At 42.5% G+C, this 17524-nt stretch overlaps 1 protein-coding gene across 1 annotated transcript in view; it reads right to left on the minus strand.

Annotated features, from left to right (window-relative positions):
• ADGRE1 (adhesion G protein-coupled receptor E1) overlaps window positions 1–17524 on the minus strand; it is a 675746-nt gene that overhangs the window by 427726 nt on the left and 230496 nt on the right. The window contains exon 4 of the mRNA XM_069219187.1: window positions 1150–1296. Within this exon, the coding sequence (XP_069075288.1) occupies window positions 1150–1296 (147 nt within the window). The remainder of the gene's footprint in view (window positions 1–1149; window positions 1297–17524) is intronic.

A 17524-nucleotide genomic window follows, 5' to 3' on the forward strand; every position in this document is an offset into this window, starting at 1 on the left:
AGGCTCTTTGGCAAACCTTTGCTACACATGTTGGAATGCCATGTCGATCAGGTGTTTGGCATCTGCGGCACGATTCCAAATGATTAGGAAATGACCACTTGTTTGCCTCCATCCTGGATCTGTGTACCCTGCTGATGGAGTTGCATGAAACTCCATATATTAAGGGTAAGGCAAACATGCTAATGTTCTGCCAAATTACATACCAGTACGTTATAAGGTACCTGCTTTAACTTTTCCCCTTCCTCATATCGGCGATAAAATTGAAAGTCCTGCATGCCTGCACTGGCCTCAACCTCCTCATAGCCTATAAAATATAAATGGCAATTTGATAACCGGTGCCAAAATGAGTTACAAGTGAATACTTTGTTGACCACCCCCCCCCCATGTACTCTAACCCTCCTTGATGGGTTTGCGTGAAACTCAATAATGCAAGAGTAAGTTTAACCTATTAAGCCAACTTTCAAGCACGTCTGGGGTAAGGCACTTACGTTATTACCAAATGAACAATTTTGTAACCCCTTTGCTCCCCTTTAGATTTTTTGCATATCGTTTGGCACACCAAGAGAAACACAAATGTGCCCAAGGTTTGCCAAATTGCATGCTGATCCATGTGCGGTTGAAGGCTATGTGCAGCTGGGTTGGCCTTCTGTGTGTGGTTGCTCAGAGGAAATGGCCTCCGGCTTACCTCTGTAGCCAACTCACAGTGCGCATGGCCAAACATCATGTGCAGCGAGGGTTGACTGCCAAGGGAAGGTTGGGTGCATGAATCTTTTTATGTAGTATGTAATCAAAAACCTCAAAAATTCCCTGAATAAAACTAGGATTAAAGTGGAGTTATGGTTAGATGAAACTGTTTTTATCTAAATTAGATTTTTGTCAAATACTATCGTCTTTCACTACAAGCTGTGGTGTTTGAAGTAGAATCCTTCCACATCACACTTCTACAGACAACAGACAGAACACTGTTGGATCAACTCCTAAAAGAGGGAGTGTAAAAGTTGCATTTTTATTACTAAAAGTCATTCTGAGCAAGTAGCTAAACTGAGACCATTTCCACTGCCCTGTGGCCCCACTCTCGTCACATGGTGCATTTCTTACAAATGTAAAAACATGGTCTCTGATTTCCGATTGAATGGAAGGTACAGTTACCCAAACACTTGGTTCTGCCAGTTATCCAGATCCCATCACTAGGGGAAAATCCTTCAGAGCAGCTGCAGTCATACCCTCCGATACTCTTGCTGGTACATTTCGTGTGAGGCCCACATACTGTAGGATTCTGGAAACATTCATCAATAGCTGTAAAATAGAGCACAGTCCACTGAGTGGGGAAACATACACTGAGAACGCAAGATAGAGAACCAATGTTTTCAAACTGAGATTTAAAATGAGTCACAATAACATTCCATTAAGTGAGGAACACAAGCAGCAGGAAAGAATGTTTGTCTGACTAGTGATTTTTTAAGTACCCAGGCTACTTTTCTTTCCGTCCTGATACAAACTGTGCTACTGTGTAAACACTCTTTAATGAAATCAAAATCAAATGTACTAAAATCTGTCTTGTGTGTACATCTGGAGTCCACCATTTTGAATCATTCCGCACCCTGAGAAGGGAGTTGACCAGAACAAAACTATGCAAATTAGTAGTTATGTTATGTCAGTATTTTCTAAACTGTGGGTCCCAAACCACTATTGGGTCCTGAGTCTATTTTGGTGGGTAGCCAAAGTTAAAGCAGAAAATAAAGATGCTTTTAAATTCTGTATTTTTTCTTGTCACATTTGCTGTGCTTTAAAGACAGAGCTCAAATGTCAGACTATGTCTTCTGGCAAACTGCTTTACAAACTCCTCCCACTTTGCAGTCAGGGAAAGAAAAGTAAAGTTAAATATGTGGCAATCTTGCAGGAGTACTTGTGAGTGTGAAAGCGTAGGCTGTAGGATGTCATTTTTTAAAATCTAATAAGGGGCCTGATTTATTGCTCCGTTGATGGGTTTCTCCATCACAATGGTGATGAGTGTTCTATTAGCCGAAATCTAAATCCTATTGGGTATAATAGGATTTAGATATCGCCGAACTGGATATTCGTCAGCGCTGTGACAGAGTAATCCATTCGCCGAGTTCTAAATTAAGCCAAAAATTTAAATACCTATAAATGAACTGTACACAATTTGTTAAAATTCTGAAGTGCTGTGGAAACTACGGGCCTGAATTAGAGTTTGGCGGACAGGTTACTTAGTCACAAATGTGATGGATATCCTGGCCACCGTATTACGATTCCCATAGGATATAATGAGATCGTAATATAGCAGACGGGATATCCGTCACATTCGTGATGGAGTAAACCCATCCGCCAAACTCTAAATGAGACCCAAAGATTTGAGTAGAATCAAAAAATCAAGACACTTTATGTGGTGATGGGCAAACGATAAGTATTCACTGAAAAACGATGTCCACACATTATTATTTGTGTGCAATGTAGCTTTATCAGTGAAAAGTATGTTTGTGCAAATTTAGTTGCCATTTCAATAGAGATGTGTTGTCTGTAAATGACAGTCTGTTATCACACAATGCTTTTAAAAAAATGTATTTTAATTAAGGTTTCATACCGAAAACAGAACAGTGAGAGCAAGCATGGTTACATAAATTGCCAGTGGCACGATACAGCTGTTTGAAGCAATGACATCACCAGTAACACTACTTGAGGCTCTCCTGAGAACAAGGGGACCAGGGGTGGGATGGAACAAAAGGAAGGGGGGCTAGCACTCAGAAGTAAGTATGTGATTAGTTAACCAGAATTTGACTTACCACATGGAGCATCCGGCCAGCCATCAGTAGGATTAGGCAGCGCAGTACGAGCTGGAATCTCAATCAGCCAGTGTCATGGAAGTGGTGGCTTCCCAGTGAAGCACAGCTGTTGGATCCGTGGCAGCATCTCCCCTCCCCTCCCACAGCCTGAGCAATTAAGTAACGCTCCAAAGGGGCCCACATGTCATGATAGAGGGACCGCAACAGCTCCCAGTACACTGTACACTGTAAGTTGTTCTTGGCAATAAGCTGCTTCTGGGACCCATCCTGCTCTGCATGGTGCCAGTTGCCTGCCCCGGCACATCCAGAGGGACATCCTTTACAAAACCCAGCAGCCCAATCATTGATGAATGTTCTTATAACTGGCCAGTGATGATTTTCATAGTTGCAAGCATCTTGATCCAAAAGCACCAGATCACAAGGAAATCCCTAGCCAAGTGCATGAAGTCAGCTTTGGGGTGAGTGCAGCATATACATTGTGTGTCCTCTGCAAGCCCAATGCAAAATAACTTGTCCAGAGTGTGATATAGGCAATGTAGAAACTTAGTACAGCAAGGAAAGCCTATAATTGGGTGACAATGCACCGGACTGGGCACAGAAGTATTGGACATCTGTCAGCGGTGCCACCAATTCCCCTTCCGAAGCCCAATAGGCGACAGGGGCACGAATCAGTGCTGCCTCATGCAACCCGGCATAGAGTTGTGTCACCAGACTTCACAGGGACAGCAGTGTAATGAACACTATCAGCACTGGCAGCACAGGAGAGGCAGCCAGGAAAGTGGGGTGCAGCATCCTAATCGCAGAACGTAACTGGTAAAATGTGAATGTTTCTAGGAAGGACACCATAGGGCCCTGCAGTGCCTGCTGTGGCAATACAAAGGAAACCTTTGGATATATTGCCCCCATGGTAGTCAGTTGCAGGGACTGCAAGTGAACTTGGGTGCCAGCGTCATGTGTTATTGGAAAGGAGTGACCGTTGAGTAGCACTGATGGAGCGAACAGGGTGCCCATGTGAGCATGCTTCCCAAGCTCATGCGGTAACACGTCGTACAGGCTACTGTGTACTCTGTACTGTGTCGAGGGGGCAAGTACAGGGAAGTCTGAAGTGGGGATGTGCAACCTGGTTGTATTCTGGTGCGGTGTGTGCCATGAATTGCGTGAGAAAAAGCCAGTAATGAGGGAATTTGTTCTTGGGCACAGACATACTACAAGTCCATTTCTGGGGCTCCCAGTGTCCCTTGCTCAAAGAGAAGCTATGATACCTCCCAAACAATACAAGGCTGTTTCCCAGCCCATGCAAGCATCACCAACTGCGATCATAGCTGTTTGCAGAAATACAGTGGCAGTTAGGATAGATTAAGAAACGAAATAAAGGAATTTGGGAAGGACCACTTTGTTGGCGATGGGCAATCGCCTCATCAGTGACAGCGGAAGCCTCATCCAGCTCCCCACACTTTCCTCAAGCCAGGTCACTAGACACCCACAGTTGGCCCTCCACAATTCATCAAAGTTTCTTCTCAGTGAGCCACCCAGTTATCACACCTGCTCCTGCACCCAGCAAAGTGGGCACTCCGGGATGAACTCTTCAGTGGCATCCGTAAATGGAAAAAGGTTGATTTGGCCCAATTGATAGTAATACCAGACAAACCACCAAATCGGGTAAATTCCTGTATCAATGGATCCAGCTTCTCTTGGAGATTTTTTACACAGAAGGTGACATCGTCCACATACACAGACACCAAGATCTGGCAAGATGTATAAGTCAGACCTCTGTGGCAGTGATGCTGTTGGTGTCTTGCTACCAGAGGTTCCATAGCAATGGCAAATAAAATAGGGCACAGGGGGCACCCCTATCAAGTGTCCCATGTCACTCGGAAGGGAGGAGACACTGCTCCACTGACACACACACAGGCGACGGGGTGGGCATAGAGTAGGCAGATTAGTTTAATAAACTTGGGGCTCATTCTGAGGCGGGACAACAGCGCAACATACTAGGGCCACTCCAAAGAGTCAAATGCCTTGGTGTCATCCAAAAACACTGCAGCCGTGCAAAGAGCGGGATTACTGGTCTGTGTCAGGGCAAAGAGTGTATGCAGCTTGTATACAGTTGATCTGCCAAGCAAACATCCAGACTGGTCTGTGCACATGGTATGAGAAAAAAAAAAGGAGGCGAACATTGATCGTGAAAGAGTATGACTCACACCATCGGGGATTTTTGTCTGGCTTGAGTTTAATGACAGTCAGCACCTCAAGTAGCTTGCCTCCTGTTCTGAAGTTTCAGGGCCACAAAGACTTCATCCCAGAGCAGAAGATCCCTGTGCATCAGAAAATCGACGCAACGCCTGCAGAGATCGATGCATCCCCTGCCGAGTGGTGGAAAAATTGCTGCATCGCCTACCGGATCGATGGGTGCCTGCTCCTTCTACCAGCTCGTCAGGGATTTTCAATGCATTGCCCCTGGGCATCAAAATATCCCCACAGCGCAATGAGGAACCAAGGCTGCGCTCCTGGAAATTGACACCTCATCTTGCAGTGTGGAAAGAAACAATGCTTCTTCTGTGCTTCACATTCTTTTTCAATGCATCTTCTCCTCTGTGGCCCCCATGCTTCGTTATTTGACGCATCCCAGGTACTGTGTGTTACCATGATATAACCCAGGGGCGGCTCCTCCGCAGTGGCAGAAAGGAGTCACCCCCCTGGATGAGTCAGCAGATGAAAAATAAAATGACAATGTGCTATTGTTTTATTTTTCATTTTACATCTGCTGGCTCAGCCAGCAGGTGCAGGGAGGGTGGGGCTGTGCCAAGGGGAGGTGTGAGGAGGGGAGAGTGCAATAAGTGTGCATGTGTGCTTGGATGGCTGTTTCAGGCCGGCCAAACACACATGCAAACTTAGGTTTCTCCAAACTGGCTGTAGACACAGCCGGGCTGTAAAAACAGCACAGACCCCAGGCTTGTGTCTTAGTGGCAGTCACTGCCACTCAGCCCAATCCTGACGCTGCTTACATGCTATGTTTAGCTGCTGATATAACTACTGATTCTTAAGGACTGAGACTCATTAAACCTTTAAAAAATGATATCTTGACTTGTGCATATTGGATTTATGTTGTTTTGATCTTATTTCATTCAGATAAATATGATCTGTTTTTCTAGACTGGTGTGAAATACTTTTTGTGGTGTTTTCACTGTGTTACTTTATGAGTTATTGAACAAACACTTCACACATTGCCTTCCAAGTTAAGCCTGACTGCTCTGTGCCAAGCTACTAGAGGGTGAGCACAGGATAATTTGGATTGTGTTGTGGCTTACCCTGACTGGGATTGTGGTCCCTACTTGGATAGGGTGCATACCTCAGCTATCTAGGGACCCAATTTCTTACATTGGTGATCAGCGGTGAGGATAGGACTTGTGTTTGTGCAGTGCCATACAATAGCTACATGTTCACTACCTATCCACAGTTACAGGTCATTTTGATTTTTTTTCTTCTTCTGCAAGTTTTGCCTGCTTTAATTTTTAAACCAATCCTATACACCATGTCTCAGGCTGGGTCCACAAGTAGAGCTGGGGAGTTTGACCTGGGTAAAATGGAGGATTACACAGTCCACCAGCTGAAGGGCTTTTGCAAATATATGGGGGTACCCGTGTTGGCACGTCTGACCTTAATAAGTAAACTTACAAGGGGACTCGAATAGGTCGATGAACCTTTTGACCAACACTTGAGATGTTCCCACCATAAAGACTCAATACCAACACTGATCAATAACCAATTTGTAAATTTTCAACAATAATCAATAACATCCATAATCAATAGGAGTCAGTAATTTGTCACACACCATGACCTTTCAATCATGAATAACCACACATTTGATGTAAAAGTTAGAATATTTATTTCCCTATATTAACAGTGCTAATGTCACATAGGTCAATCTCATAATTAAATGATAAACATACAGAAATAACACTGGCTGTCCAAATCTGCGAAAGAAACGCAATCTAATCAAGTGCAGTCCCATTAAGTTAAATTCCCGAAAACTACTTACCAAGTCCCTATTGGTCAAGGGATGGCATGTTCAAACTTTGTCCAATAAAACCAACACTTTAAATCTATGAATTCTACTAGTTCTCCATTCACATGTCGCTGATTGGCTTCTCTTGTAATGTCCTCATCATCCTGCTCATCAGGTAACAATATTGTTGCAGCCAGTCAGTGTCTTCATTGTTATCCTCCCTGGAAAGTCAGTCTCGCACACATTACATGCATTTTGTTACATTCAACAAGAACAGCATCTTCTGGCAGTCGGTTCTCATGAGTAAACTTTTACCTACAAGCACATTTGGGCAGTACAGTGGAAATTCACAGTTTAATTCTCTAGGACAGCTATTTTATTAAATGCGAAGAAATACAGCTTGACATGAGGCGGTGTAACTAGACCAAGACCTATGCTAAGTTAAGGCCTATGACTAATAAAGCTAATACATAATGCATAACCCTTAATATGATGTACTAATACATTAATCAAACATATGTTCAACATTTCATATTATCAAGCCAAATTAGTACACTTCGTGCACATTGGCAAGCACTCATCTTGATCACATTTTCAAATGCGTGCATTATTTTTCTGTAGGTTATTACATTTTCTACGCAAATCCATTACTCAGAATACATGAATACTTCATTAATATTTTTATTAAAACACCTGCTTCAGCAATCCCTCCTCTGATGACTAAATATGTCATCACACAAAACTAAGTTTCACAAATTTTTGCGTCAGCTAAAATTCTGTCATTTTAATCCCTTCATACTCTTGTTCCCTTGTCGAATTTTCCCTAAACAATTTTTCCCTTTTCTTTTCTTCCCCCCTCTGATCATTCTTTGACTTCTTCAATTTAATCCTTTTACACAATTTACTTATTCTCCATATTCCAAATAGGCAAACCATGACAATTAATGTCCCATGTATAATTTTCAATAGTATCCCATTCCAAATGTTGCTGAGCCAATTTCCCACTGAAGTAAAACCTTTGCCAACCTTTTCCTAAACACCTGGTTCTTTTCATTCTTTCAAATCAGCACTTTCATTAGTCAGATTAGTAAGTAGGCTCCTAATTTCTTTACTATTATTGGGAATGAATGAACAACAATGCCTAGAATTAATCATTCTACAACCTCCACCATCCTTTGCTAAAAGAATGTCTAAAGCAAGACATTTCTGAGAGTCGTAGCTCTTTCAGCAGCCACTTCAGTATCTATCAGGAGTATGGCTCAGATCAACTCCCACTGAAGGAATCATTGCTCCAAATATATATCCCACTATACCAGAAGGAGACTCCCGCCTCTGTCTCATATGATGTAACTCAGTCACTTTCGGAAACTTCTTCAAATCATCCATTTGAAATATCTTTGGGAAAACTATTCCCAAATAGCATGTCCCATATCATCCTCTTTAAAGACCGTAATAAGCATTTGGACCACAGATGTAATATATCCCAGGAATTGCTGGACCATTCAGCATAAATGTCCATTTACTCTGAAACAAAAACACATGTCTACATTCACTTGTTCCAACAAACAAAGTGTCACTACGTGATTTAGGCCTATATGTACCAAGTTTGCCTATGTGTTGCGCCTCTAGAGCTAATTTCCCTTGTGTTTTAATTGCACTATAAGCATAATCATTCTTGTAAGTCCTTTTCTTTAAGCCTTTTTCTTCCCCTTCAATGCTTTTCTCCTGTCATCTGTGTGATCTAAGAAGCTCTTTTCTAAAGGTGTAAGCAAACTCTACTCCAATACCTAATTATAGGGGCAAATGAAAAAAATGACATCATAATTTGAATAAAAGTACTAGATGTACTCCCGGTTATAGAATATTGTTAGTAACAGACTACAACTTATCCCATATGTTAACGGCAGACTATGATAGGTAACCCCTTCTTGTACTGATGAAGGAATCTGCGTACACACAAAGCAATTCTTCGCATCCATCGTCTCAACATACTCACTCAAAAAGCAATAGAATACATTAGAAGAAAGTTCTCCTAGCGAACCCTCATGCAAATATTTCTCATCTAACCTAAACCTCTCTATGGCTGGTTAGTGCAGTAGTGCAGTAGTTGTCTCGAAAGCAGAAGTATGGTTGGATTTGCTTTTGTCAAGAACTGTCAAACCCACAATCAATACCACAAACAATATCTCATATACAATCTCCAAACCATTACTCATATATTTACAGCGCCTATCCTTTCTACCCTGCTGGATAATGTTACTCATGATCTGTAAAGAATCAGAAAGCAGAAGAACTGCAGTGAAAAATCAAAAACAAAAATCTTTTTTCATCAATTATTTACAGCTTTCAGTCTCACTTCCAGGAACCCTTGTCAAAAATCGGTTAGCAGCTTGTCAAAATCAGGTTTCAAGAGTCAAATCCGGTTATAAAATGTTTTTTCCGGTTACTTTAAACAGTCTCTTTCTCAAATATTTTCTCAGATTGTTTCAACAGTTTAGTCCATCAGCTTCCTTCAAGTGCCAAAATACTGTCTCAGAATGTCTTGATAAAAACAAAAGGACAAAAATTCTTGCTACTATTCACTTGTAGTTGCATACGCCCATTCAGGACCTGCGTATCTCCGACTTGCTATTCTCTTTCTTTTCAACTTTCGATCACCATTCAATTCTCCTTCACTTAGTTCTTCTCTCCTTGTTGTATCTACTTCTTCCTCCATTGTTGTTTCAACAAAAACTTCCTTTCTCTTTTCTTGTGACTCCGGCCACTTATCTCCCTTCAGTGGACCCTTTGTCAAAGTTTTTTTCAGTGTTGAACTTGTAACTTTTCCTTGTTCTATGGTGTTTTCTCTTGACGGACCTGCAGCTGGTTCAGGAGGAGTCAGACCACAGTGACTTTGATCTGCCTCAACTCCTTCCCCTTGGTGTCTGGCAATTGCTCTGTTTGTCTCTCAAAATCGTCTGCTTCTGTGAAAGCCATCCTCTGACTAGGCTATCCTGCTGCCTCAATTGAGATAGGCTCACTGTCACCCCCTCGGATGTTTTCTCCTTCCTCTCTCACAGGAGTGACTGAACCGTCCCCAATTGTCTCAGATCCGGTCTCAGTTCCCCTCCGTTCTCCTTCCGGCCCTGAGACTTGGTTTACTGTTGTTGGTACTCTCAACAACTCTTCTTCATCATCCAGTGGACGTGCTACTTTCTTCGTGTGGCTGGCATGGATCCAGTTTGGAACTCCAGCGCACTTCACAGCTGTGGTAGTTGTCAGAACTACCTGAAAAGGTCCCTTCCAACGAGGCTCCAAACACGTTTTCCTCAGGTGCTTCCGGACCACAACCCAGTCACCGGCTCTCAGATTGTGCCCTGGGTCATGGATCGGTGGCAGTGTGGTGGCTTCCACCTGCTGAGAGAACCACATCAGCCAGACCTTTGCAGTAGTCCAACACCATATCATCTGTGATGTTGACAAGTGCATTTGCAGCCACCGCTGGCAACCTCATGGCTCGGGACATAAGTATCTCATGCAGCGACAATCCTGTCTTCCTGTCGGGTGTATTTCTCATTGACATCAGAACTAAAGGCAATGCGTCGGGCCATTTCAGATTTGTGGACACACACATCTTTGCAGCTCTTGACTTCAAGGTACCATTCATCTGTTGCTTCAGGGCGGTAACTACAATGCAACTTCTGCTCAATGTTCAATGCTTTACACAGTAATTTAATTACTTCATTGTTAAAGTGACTTCTCCTATCTGATTCTAAAGCCTTCGGAAACCCGAAACGTGGTATCAGTTCCCTAAACAGTAGTTTTGCTACTGTGAGGCTGTCATTTCTTCGTGTAGGGTAAGCTTCAATCCAGTGACTAAAGATACAACCAATCAGCAACACATATTTCAACCCTCCACACACAGAAATCTCAATAAAATCCATCTGCATTCTGCTGAATGGACCTCCTGCTCTTCCAATGTGGCTCAAATTAACCACTGACCTTTTCCCCTCGTTCATTTGCTGACAAATGACGCAACAATGGCAAACTGCTTCAGCAACGTGTCTAAACTTTGGGTTCAACCAATCATGTTTGAACAGTCGAATCATGGCATTCCTCCCAATATGTGCCTGACCATGATAATACCTAGCCATTTAAGACAACAAACTATTAGGCAAAAACAATTTACCCTCTTCTGATAACCCACAATTCGTCTTGTCTTTGCACACATTTAATTTTACTCCATGAACGTTTCTCCTCCCCTCTTATTCTGCAACATTTTCAATTCTTCCAAGGTGTCAATTACTTTTAATGCAAAACTTGGACATGTTTCACCTTCTTCAGTTAACAATTCCCACTTACCTTTGAATGATATACAGTTCAATGCGCAAAACCTTGCGACTTGATCCGCATATCCATTTCCCATTGATACAAAGTTCTGCGACTTCAGATGTGCTCTGCATTTCACCATGGCAATCTCTTCAGGCATTTGGATAGCATGCAACAAATCTTTAATTCTCTCATCATTCCTCACTGGCGAACCAGAAGAGGTCATGAAACCTCTCTGTGACCACAACTGGCCAAAATCATGGACTATTCCAAATCCTTACTGGCTATCCATATAGATTGTAACTTTCAGTTGAGCAGAAACATGGCACGCTCTAGTTAGGGCTACCAGTTCCGCTACTTGGGCAGGACACACACCTCGAAGCCAAGAAGTTTCCAGAATACCAGTAGTTGTGCTCACGGCATATCTTGCTCTCAGTGTCCCTGTATTTTCTCTCAGACAAGAACCATCAACATAGATAATTTGGCCATTTTCTTCCAATCGAGTTTCTCTAATGTCGAATCTTGGTTTTGTGCACAAGTCAGTTACTTCAAGACAATCATGCTCAATGTCTTCTAACTTTTCAATTTTAACATTTTCATTTGGAAGTAAGGTTTCCGGGTTCCGCACTGTACATATTTTCAATGACACATTTGGTAACCCTAGAATACTCGTTTCATATCTGGTCAATCTTGCTCCAGTCAAATATTGAGTTTTCTACTTTGTACGTCGGATCTCAACAGAGTGAGGGACCATTATTGTCAAAGGATATCCCATCACAATGCCTTTGCACTGTAAGGCTTTGTCCAACCGCTGCAATTTGCATGCAAAGAACCTGGTAATGCTGCTGCAACTGGGCCCAAAGTAGCTGAAAAATATGCTACTGGGCGGTTTACACCTCCATGGACCTGCGTCAAGACAGATAAAGAACATGCATCCCGCTCATGACAAAATAATGTGAAAGATTTTGTGTAATCAGGCATAGCTAAAGCTGGAGCCTTGCAAAGACTCTCTCTCAATTCATTGAACGCTTTCATTCCAGGCTGGTCTAACACTATGGGATCAGTGACTTCTTTATGAGTCAGCTTCTGCAATGGCCTTGAAATGACTGAAAAATTGGGAATCCAATGGCGGCAGTAGCCTACTGTCCCAAGAAACATCCTGACATCTCTCTGTGTAGTCCAAGGATTCATCTGCAATATGGTTGTCACTCTTTCTATGGATTTCTTTCTCGATCCCTTCTTAATCTAATGGCCCAAGTATTTCACTTCTTTCTGACAGTATTGCAGTTTAAGCAGGGACACTTTATGACCATTCTTTCCCAAATTGTTCAGCAAAGCAATTGAGTCATACTTGTACTCATCCCTTGTTTTGAACGCAATCAGCAAGTCATCGATGTACTGTACCAAGGTCGACTGGAAAGGCAATTCCAAAAACTCCAAATTATTTTTCAAGGTCTGATTGAATATGGAAGGTGACTCTGAAAACCCTTGAGGAATTCTGCCCCAGCAATAAACTCGATCCAAAAAATTTGAAACAAAAGAGAAATTGGCTGTCCTCATGAAGAGGCACAGAAAAGAAAGCTTGCGACAAATCAATTACAGTAAACCACTCAGCATCACATGGAATCTGAAACATTATCAAAGCTGGACTTAGTACCATGGGACAACATTTGACCACAATGTCATTTATTTTTCTAAAATCCTGGACAGTTTGAACTTTCCCACAGGGCTTTTTCAAACCCATTATAGTTGAATTACATGGGCTGCTCAATACTTCTTTCAGAACCCTTGTTTCACAAAGTCTGCAATTATTTGGGTGACCTTCATAAGGAGATCTTGTGTCATGTGATACTGAGGAAGCTGAGGCAAAACTGCATTTGGCTTAACAGTAACTTTAACTGGCTCAACTTCCTTTATCAGGCCTATCACGTTTCCTATCAGATCCCACACCTTCTCCTTAACCGTTCCCTGTAAATCAGGATGAAGCTCCTTCACTGTACACACTGGGAAAAATTCAGTCAGAGGGTATTCCTCATTTGTAGTCTCACACTCCATCTCTGGCACTTGGCCATCTTCATCATCACTATTTGTCTGAATCTCAATTCCATCACTTGAACAAGTAATTGAGTATCTTGTTTTACACAGAAAGTCTCTTCCCAGTAGGGATACTGGACTTGGATCACAGACCACAAATTTGTGCAATCCTTGGAAGTTGCCAATATTAACCTGTACTGGTTATGTAATCAGGTTGGTCAAGTACTGATTTGCTACTCCTACAATTTGAACTTTTTTACCTGAAAGGGGCAAGTTCGGGACTTCTGCACTTCTCACTGTAGAGCGCGTAGCTCTTGTGTCAACCAAGAATGAAATTCTGTGACACATGACTTTTCCCTTCACATAGGGACCCCTCTGATCTACTTTTAAAGATGTTGCAAGCACACATAGCGCCTCATCTGAACTTTTGCTCATCCAATCATCATTTATTCCATTCTCACTGTGTAACGGGAATTCTGACCTGTGACCTGTTGAGGAAGCATCACCTGCCGCTGTTCCATTGGGGCTTGAGGTATTTGAATTTGCTGTCCAGGTACCATGGAAACTTGCTGCTGCATTGGCTGCAACTGTGTCATTTGTACACGTGGCATTTGCACCTACTGCATGGATTGAAAATTCTGCACTTGATTCGCATTATTTTGAAAATCTGAATTAGGACCTCTCATTCTTGGTTCTCTCATTTTCTTGAATGAATTGATATCGTTAGTCTGCTGAACAACACCTTCCTGCACCAACATTGGACACTCCCATTCCAATGTGCGGCAGCTCCGCAAACGTGACAAGGTGACAATTTCTTCATTCCCTGCACATCATTCTGAACTCCTACAGTACCCAAGTTTGGACCGTGATTCATATTACCTCCGCGACCTCTACCTCTCATCTGGGGCTGAAACACCATGTTTCCCTGCTGCTGCTGTGGTAACTGTTGTGGAAAATTTCCCTGCATGCCTGTCTGAGCAGCTTTACTCTGAATCACCATCGCCTATTCTTTCAGCTTTCTCTGCTTCAATTCAATTTCATCACTACAGTATTTTACATTCTTCAACACCGCATCAATCGGCTTTGGTTGACAGCAAATCCAATGACTCTTAATCATCTGGCTAATTTCAGGTCTCAATCCTTCCACAAATCTGAACACAAAATTAATCACGTCCTTTCCCTCAATTGTCTCTGTTCCACTGTAATGCTTGTATCAACTCCTTTGTTTTCTGAGCTGTCCTGTCAATTCTCTGACAATCAATATTCTTCGGCGAAATTCTCGTTTAAAAAAAATTCAGTCACGCTATAGTAATATTTCATTTCCTCGGGAGACAGTGCAACTGTATTTCTATCTCTCTCTGGTTCGCTTGTTGGCCAATCTACACTCCTCTTACATTCTATCCACAGATCAGCTGGGACCACTATCTCAAATAGAGTGTTCAAGTCCTCCCAAAGGCACTTCGCAAGTTTTATAAACATGTCTGTCTGCTGGTACCACTCCACTGGCTTCTTCCTCAATTTTGGATAATCATTTGTAAATTATAGGATTTCACTTCTGCTCCAAGGGCCATGAATAAAATTGCCTCCTGGAACATCCCTCATTGGTAAAATCTTCACTGAATCTTGGCTTTGCTGCACATTTGTAGTCAGCTCCACAGAATTCCTTTTGTCTCTTTTCTTTACCCATCTGTCTTCCCATTTGTCTAATGCTCTCCAGGTCTGGGCACTTTGAAGTAATTCTCTAAGGTGTGCCTTCAATCCAGCAGATCCCATGTGTTCGAAATCTTTAGCCTCAAAATCTAATCTGTAACTCCTTTTCAAATACTTTGTTTTCTCTATCTCTATGCTGTATTTCTCTGCCAGGTCTGCTAGCTTCCAATACACATTGCTCACCTCCCTTGTAAACTTCAGGCACAAATATCTCAACTCTGCTTCTGTGTAGGATTCTAACCTGTTCACTCCCATAGTTCCTTCAATGAGCTCACCTGCTTCCATGCTTAGTCCAGCATAGTTCAAATACTCCTCTCCCTTAGGATCACTCTGCAGGGTATTTGGCTTGTCTAACCATTCAGTCAACTGCTGGGCAGTCAAACCTTGTAACAAGATGTTGCTGGCTTGGACAGGTGTCACCTGCTGTGCAACTGCCTTTGGGTTCTGCGGTGTCATCAATTTCAAGCTCTGGCTAACATTTGACCCTAACATAGTATCTGGAAGTACTCCGAATGGACTAAGGTCCAACAATGATCTCGATCCCTCAAAAGTCTGTCCCACAGGAGAAACTACTCAAGTGTTTTTGTAATGTCCTCCCCCCATTATATTCTGTGACAATGCACCCTGTTTGCATACACTAGGGCCCATATATATACTTTTTTGCGCTGCATTTGCATCACTATTTGACGCAAAAGCGGTGCAAACTTACAAAATACAATTATACCAACAGTAAAAGGTAAAGATATAGCATCTGGGGTTAGTCTGGTGCTTAACGTCTGTGGGAGAGTAACTCCCATTTTCTGCTTCATCATTGGAGACATATCTGACTGTGTTCCTGTTACTGGAGTGAATCTCTGCATTACCTGTGGCTGCACTTGGGGCAGTAAAAGTGGAGTTGGTTCTGCCTGAACCAACATCGGTCTTAGGAAAACCTGTTCCGTAGGTACCATTAAGATTGAAGTTGTTTCCATAATGGGCACTTCAGGGTAAAATCTCTGAACCGTGGCGGTTGCACCTGTTTTGTACTACTGGAGTAGTAGGCGCGTTAAGATTACTCTGCATCAGACTCTGTGTCAGGCTAGCATTAACCTGCACCGGACTCACTGTCCCATTAACCTGTGTCAGAGCTGTAGGATTAGTACTGGTACTCGGACCACTCTCATGAGCTGCATATGGTGGTGGTCGATTCCTTAATAACTGTAAAATAAATTCATCATCATCTGAGTCCTCTCCCACTGTTGAAGACTTTCTAGCCTCCCTACTTTCTGTTAGTTAACTTAATTCCGTGCAAAGTCTCCATCCTCCAAACTCTCAGTGTACTGTCCCATCTAGACTCTGTTAATGTCTTTTCTGTCTTTCTTATTCTCCTCTCGAATTTTTGTTGCTGTTGCTGTCTGGCTACTATCTCCCAGATCACTAATGCCTTGAACTGTGCTGGTCTCGACAGGGGCTTCAATTCATATAGCACCATCCTTAAATGCTCTAAAACCCTCAAATTTAACATCCTATTTGTAGGAAATGCTAAGTTCCCATCCTTTTCTTTTACCTTGCACCATTCCTTTAGCCAAAGACATGGCACGACACCCTTCTCTTCTATTACAATGTAAACTGGTGTATCTTCTGGCTGTGTAGCCTTGCCTATACTTGTTGTAATGTACGTATCTCCCCTTAAAGCACTCTTTCACGCCTTGAAAAATTTCATCTTTTTGACTTTTTTTTTCCAAAATCAAATCAGGAAGTGACTTTTAATCCCAGAATTCTCTTCACCCACTTTCTCATCCAATTGCCTCTCACGGTCAGGTACCAATCCGTGTGCGACCCTTCTTACTAAACAACCTATCCCAACGCGGCTCCAATGACGACACACTCACACATGCTGCGGCTAACAAAGTCTTTCAGCTTGTCCTCCCAGACTTCGATTCACACAAAACTAATGCAAAAATTGCGAGCACTAAACACAAAACCAAAACCAAATCTGCTGGTTTACTACAGGAAAGGTAACACAATTGCTTCAGAAACTTTACGGATTTTTCACTGATGACTCTTCCCGCACTGACAACTACTCCTTCTTTCTCAGTTTCCCAGATTCGCAAGCAAAATTCGACCCGCAAATTTTACTCTCAACCGATCAGTGGGTCTGTCCTGGTGCACATAGGACTCGGCAGATCTCAGTTGAAATTTTCTTTCACTCACTTTGACTCACACTCTGACTTGTCTACCACGCCCGATCGACCTACTAAACTAGACAAATTACAACATAAAACCAAGTTTATCATACACTTTCCACTATACTCCGGAGTGTTAGACCACGCCGGGTCCGTACATCAACAACCACGTTGACAATTTTTCTGCACAAAGCGCCACACACATGTGAAGTTCAACGGCTTTCCTACTCTCACACTGCAGAATACGCACACTCCTTCTACAACTTCATTTGGAGTACGCAAACTCCATAAACCCTCACAAACATCACAATTCACCTGCTATTTGCATAAGCTGTGAAAGCGCAAAACCTACTCCATTCATACTGTCACTAGAATGCAGAGCACATCCTCAAACAACCATTGGCAGGCTCCAAGATTCTGGGAAAGTCAGTTCAGGAATTAGAGGAATTTTTTCTCTCCAATTAGCATCATTGAAAAATCAAATCAAAATCTCAGTAATA

This window comes from Pleurodeles waltl, chromosome 2_2 (assembly GCF_031143425.1).
Source record: "Pleurodeles waltl isolate 20211129_DDA chromosome 2_2, aPleWal1.hap1.20221129, whole genome shotgun sequence".
Classification (NCBI taxonomy): Eukaryota; Metazoa; Chordata; class Amphibia; order Caudata; family Salamandridae; genus Pleurodeles; species Pleurodeles waltl.